This window comes from Fukomys damarensis, unplaced genomic scaffold (assembly GCF_012274545.1).
Source record: "Fukomys damarensis isolate Sample0158 unplaced genomic scaffold, DMR_v1.0_HiC HiC_scaffold_24, whole genome shotgun sequence".
NCBI lineage: Eukaryota > Metazoa > Chordata > Mammalia > Rodentia > Bathyergidae > Fukomys > Fukomys damarensis.
The window spans coordinates 44842147-44848481 of record NW_022900936.1 but is presented as its reverse complement, the minus strand read 5'-3'; the positions used below and the strand labels follow the sequence as shown (position 1 = coordinate 44848481).

The following is a 6335-nucleotide window of genomic DNA, read 5'->3' as shown; positions in this document are numbered from 1 at the left end:
AACAATATTTTGAGCAAACTGTACCAGTTTATTTACAATCGTAATATATAAACAGTAACAGAAACATCTTTACATTAATATTATGAAAAGTCCCATGGCTAAAATGGGCAAAAAAATGAGATATTTCTAAAGGGAATGCCAAGAAAAAGGAAAAATTGCAATACAACAGTTTTGGGGGAGTTATAAATATAAAGTATTGCACTAGGTGCACTTTCATGCAAATGTCTTCAACCACTCAAACTTCTTTTATTTAGATATAAGAATAAAACTTCTTGAACTATGCCCCTTTTATTCACTTGATTTCCAGTAAGTAAATTAAAGTAACTGGCTATTAACAGGGTACATCTAGATATTTCTATCAACCTCCCAGATATAACCTGTTACATTTTAGGACATGGCAGATTTTATTTGCTATTTCTTAAAAAGATATTTAAAATATCAAATGACTCCCAAAGTGTTTTTGGATCTCTTACTACTTAATATGGGCCACAGTAAATTAAGCTTAGAAAACTGTAAAATAACACAGATCACTTCAGTTTCGTCACATTAGAAAGTAAAAAGCCTTAAAGCAATAAAACTTTAATGGAAGATTAAACCAAAAGAACAGAAAGAAAACAGAAAGTGGTATAAAAACAACTGAAATTCACTCAGCTGCCTGCTTATTTGGCTTTTATTTAAGTGGATATTAGTGTGGTCACAGTTCATCATCTCAGGTAAATCAATGTGTGCTCAACATTTGTGTTGAAATAATCTAAATTAAATAATTCACTCAGACAATTAAACCAAACAATTTTGTCCCCAAATGCTCATTTTAATCTTAACATGCCTACCTGCTCATTATAATATTTTCAATTCCTCCTTAGAAACCATAAGGATGAAATTTAGTATTCCTGAAGCACTTAGTACTCAAATAGTTACCTAGTGGAGCAAGGATGACTTAGAAATTGATGGCTGAGTGTATCACTAGCTGAACTGTATTTTTAAGTTGGTTGGAATCTTCACTTCATTAAAAAGATTACATTCATTTTAAGAACTGAAACAGTGAACTAATTATTAACCTATGTTTTTAGTTTCTGATATTGCTCAGTGGGTAAAACTAAATTAGCAATTAAGGAAGTCTCTTCAACTAATTCTATCTCTAATTTTCAGTGAAGACATTGCAAATATATTTGTACGGTTGCTTTAAAACCTGAAACTGATGCAGGTTCCCTTAAAACAGCTCTTCAAAACAGAACTGCATTCTGCACCCTTTAATCCATAAGGGCACGAGGACAATTTCTTCAAAGTCCTTTAATAATTGACCTTTATAATAAATCATTTTATAAAACTGAAAAAGAAGTTTTAAAAAAAGTTTAACTATCCAGAAATTGATTGTAATAATTTACACTTAGACACACCATTCAAGCACCCGCATAAGCAAATGAAAGGTCTCTGGTTAGTATTCAGTCAGTAAATATATGTTCATGTTTCTCTTGGCTGTATTAATTTAAGTAATTCTCTTTTAATATTAACTTTCCAACGCATCCAAAACTTTCATGATCTGTTGTTTTATGGCTCTGGTAGCATCCCCTGCATTTGGAATCAAATACCTATGGAGGAAAAACAACATTAATGTAGTTCTTTGCCTTCAGAACTTAGCTATCAATTTTCTTCCTTTCTTTCTTTTTTTTTTTTTTGGTATCAGGGATGGAACTTGGGACTTCGTGCTTGCAAGGAAGGCAGTGGAACCACTGAGCTAAATCCCTGACCCTGAGATATCAATTTTTTTGTTTGTTTGTTTTTTGGTTTTTTTTTTTGAGATAGGGTCTCACTATGTAGTTGAGACTGATCTGGAACTCACTATGTAGCCCAGGCTGGTCTCGAACTCCCAGCAATCCTCCTGCCTCAGCCTCCCGAGCGCTGCCTGAGATATCAATTTTGATGGGAAGATTTCTCTGACCCATAAAGCCAGATGAGATCTTCTCCCTTGTACTTTCTATACTTATTTCAAAAGATATACCAAAACTTATTTTGAAAGAATAAACATAAAAATAATGTGATTCTTCACACAATGCACAGCCAAAATTCTCTTTACTATTACTAAATATACATAATAGCTAGATAATACAAGGCAACCAAATATAATATTTGGTGCCCACCACAGATATAATCAGCTACAAAATCATAATTTGATGGTTTCTAATTCCAAACGACAATTTCTATACATAATAGTTTGATCTTGAGTAAGTAACTTAAAATTCCCTAAAAACAGATTCACATACACATAGTAAGTACAGTTACCCCAGTTATTTACACAGGATTATGTACACTCAAAAATGTTACAGGGTGCTCGCTTCGGCAGCACATATACTAAAAAATGCTACAGGATCTGAAATACTTTTAAATTAAATGCATAATTATTAGAAAATATTAACAACATAGATTAAATAATAATTTTCCTTTCCAAGAATATAAAACTACTATTTTAACACTTTGTATAAAATCTAACAAAAACTCCACTACATATTTCATCTGTAAGTGGCATATATACAGGACAGAGAATTGTACAAGCTAAGAACAAGGAGAGGGTAAGGGAATCTGGTTAATTTATCTTCAACTATTATGACTATCTTTCAAAACTTTGGATTTAAAGTGCTTATCTACATATAAGAAAATTCAATCTCTTTATTAAAACTTATAGCAAAACCTTTAAAACATATTTTTCCCTCATACTGGGAAACAAACTCAAGACCTTGTGCTTGCAAGCTCAGCGCCACTGAGCTACATCACTGGCCCTAAAACATAATTCTTCATTAGTACTATACATGAGGCATAATTCAAATAATTCAAATTTTTTTAGGATTAACTGATAGATATTAAAATTGTATACTCTTCGTCCCACAGAGAAGAATAACTGGACATGTACATAAGTATGGATTTAAGAAAAGGTTTATTAGAAATGTATTAGCAGTGAAACTGGAAAAAATCTAAATGCCAAAAGAATCCCCTGAGAATATCCATATAAGAGAATATCAACTATTACAAAGTATTAAAATGTGAATATATTCATTTATTTTAAAAATCAGACTACAAAAGCTTATGTCAATTTAGTTTTTAATATATATATACACACATACATACGTATAGAAAACTATGTTAAAAAAGGTAGTCACCAAAGTTAGGATAGGATTTAGAGGCCATTTTTTTATTTTTCTATTTTTATAGTATGAATATATTGCTTATTAATATTAAAGAAATTTTTGGGCCAGGGATTTAGCTCAGTGGTGCCCAAGGTTCAATCCCCGGTACCAAAAAAAAAAAAAAAAAAAAAAAATTTTTTTAAATCGGATGAATATATCATTTATTATCATGTTCAAGAAATTTTTACTTTTTAAAAGCAGATATTGGGGAGAAGGGGAGAGAGCTTGTAGCTCAGCGCAAAGTTTCAATTCCTAGTACTGCATGGGCTGGGGTGAGGGGGTTATGAAATTAGCTATGGCATTAACTGAAATTATGTACTTATGGCTAAACCATATTAGACTAAGGATTGGAGAGAAAAAGATAGCAAGGAATACTATAAAAGTGTTTCAAATATTCTATTCCACCAACCATTCCTCAAAACAGAGGTAAAAATGTGCTTAATAATGACTTGCATAATTCAGATAATATTATTCTAGGAAATATCTTACCTTTCAATAGCCAAGATTTCTATTCCTGAAGCACTGCTGTTTCCATATTTGAAGGTAATTAGCTCAGGATGCTTTTTTTTGGATGTAATTTTAACTACAGAATTTAGTGCTTGTCGAGACTGTATATAAGCCAATCCTTTCCGGGAAACAATCTCCCTTAAACAGTACATATGTGTTGCAGTAACCAACAGATGACTTGAGCGAGAAGAGCATTAAAAGAAAAAAAGAATACTATATTAAATATAATTCAAGAGATGTTTCTTTAATAACCCCAATTATGAAAAATGTTCATCTCTAAATGAAATTAGTTAAAAAATATAAAAAGGATAATCTATAAACTATATGCCTTTTAACTTTTATATGAAATTATTATTTTATTAATGTAATTCTGCAATCATATATATGGTATAATACTCTAAATTCAATATAACATATAAATCATTAAAATAGTAATTTATGATTAATTTTAATGGGATTATCTATATTTAAAACTATTCTGAGTCAACACAGTATAGTCTGTATCTAATATCAAAGATCACTAGGCAGTAATTGGGCTTCCCTACATACTTTATAATATTCTGTGACTGGATCTAAAGACAAAAGGACCACAGAATTATTAACATCCAGAAGGAAACATAAAAGATAATTTGGAGATATTCGAAAACCGAGTATGATCTACGTTGAATGGTATTAGTTTTTTCTTTCTTTTTTTTGGTACCAGGATCAAACTTGGGCCCTTGTGCTTGCAAGGGAGGAGGCAGAACTACTGAGCCAAATCCCAGGCCTGAGTGGTACTAGTTTTTAAACACTTTAGTTGGGGCAATGACACTGGAGTTGTGAAGAATGTTCTTATTCTTGGGAAATTTATGCTGAAGAACTTAGGTGTGAAGTGTCACATCTGTAAATCTTTTGGAATAGTTTGACAAAAAAGAAGCGTATAGGAGTATGTGTGCATAAAGGGAGTGGTGTGAAAAGTTTAACAGTAAGTTAATCTAGGGGTGTTCAATGTGCTATTTTCAAAATAAAAATTACACAAATATTTTAAAAATCAAGACAATACAAGTTGAAAGAAAATTTTATCTTATTATACTTAGATAAAAGGTCTTTTCAATTCAGTTTTATATTATTAACTTCTACAAATTCAATTATACTTCTAAAGACATCTTTTAAAGTACCTAGGAAACATGTGTCCACTTTCTTTCACTTCTTTACAAGGAAAATGATGCTTGATGTCTGGCTTGTTTATCCAAGTCTGAATGTTTACAACCTCTTTTCTATCATCATCTGACATTGAAGAACTGTCAATTTCATCTACAAAGAATTAAAATATTAAAAGTGGATATTGTCAACTTTAAAAATGGTACATTTCCTAAAAACATAAAAAAATTTCAATTTGAACCAATGGGTTTGAGGGACAAAAAAAAAATTTACAACTCAGCTATGCAATTTCCTTAAGGCATGGATACTAATACAGAAACATTATTATGAACATCTCTTTATACGGTAAGAAAGTTGGGTTAAAATATTAAGAATACACTTTAAAATCAATCCTGGGATAAATAAAAAAATCTTTTTTAATGAGAAAAATATAAAACATTCTAATTGTGTTTTTGAAACTTAACAGAAGAATCACAGTCACTACGGTTAATACAAATGTTGTCTTGGCTTTTTAATAAATATTTTACAATATGGAGACATAACAATAAAGGAAATGTATCCATCCTAAAAGTGAAACCTATATAAATCTCTCACTACCCACATCCTTTTCCCTTCCCCGTATTTGGTGTTATCAGTTCTGTACAGATCTTGTCTTTAACTGTATATGAATGTTCCTAAATTATATACAGTAGTGTTTTTCAGTTCCAACAAAATGTTTATAAAAACTAGACCAATTACTTGTATTCTTCTGCAATTACTACCCTATCCCAACAATGTTAGATTTGTGCCCATTGATACACATAACTCTAGTTTTTTCCATTTTCACTGCTGCCTAATTCTCTATAGTGTAAAGTATGTGATAAATATGGTAATATGTATCATAGATACGATATATATAAATATGATGAATGTAAATACTGTATACTACAATTTTATTCATCCATTATTATCTTTCCTTTTTCAGTGGAGGAAGTTGAGATATTCAGAGAGAAAAAGAGACTTATAACAGGAACATGGCAACAAAGAAGGAAAAAAGAAAAAAAAGAATTAGAAATATAATTTAGAATTCAGAAAGAGTGATTTTGTAATAACTTGAAAATATCTAATGTGTTTCCTCCTCTAATCAAACAGTCTTAGTGCTAAGAGTTTACCCTTTGGATATATTTTTAAAAGGTCATCTAGGGCCGGGGATTAGCTCAGTGGTCCACCACCTGCCTCACAAGGGCAAGGTCCCAAGTTCGACCCCAGCTACCAAAAAAAAAAAGAGGTCTTCTAATCATTTGTGTATACTACTGTTTGAGACAGAAAAAACTGGGAACCACTAAAGTGAATCAGAAAAAGACTGATTAAATAAATCCTGGTATATGATAGAAAAAGAATGAGATAGGGGCTGGGGATTTAGTTCATCGGTTTGGTGGCCTGCCTTGCAAGCCCAAGGACCCGAGTTCAATCCCCGGCACCCCCCAAAAAAAAAAAAAAAAAAAAAAAAAAAAAAAGAAAAAAAAGGGG

The 6335-nt window shown here is 31.2% G+C and overlaps 1 protein-coding gene across 2 annotated transcripts in view; it reads right to left on the bottom strand.

Moving 5' to 3' along the window:
• Window positions 1–294: 294 nt before the first annotated feature.
• Window positions 295–6335, bottom strand: part of Tbc1d23 (TBC1 domain family member 23) — a 59389-nt gene continuing 53348 nt past the window's right edge. For both annotated transcript variants that reach the window (XM_010639632.3, XM_010639633.3), the window contains 3 exons: window positions 4844–4979; window positions 3669–3863; window positions 295–1589 (listed from right to left, as the gene is read on the bottom strand). In XM_010639632.3, the coding sequence (XP_010637934.1) occupies window positions 1508–1589; window positions 3669–3863; window positions 4844–4979 (413 nt within the window). In that variant the 3' untranslated portion in view covers window positions 295–1507. The remainder of the gene's footprint in view (window positions 1590–3668; window positions 3864–4843; window positions 4980–6335) is intronic.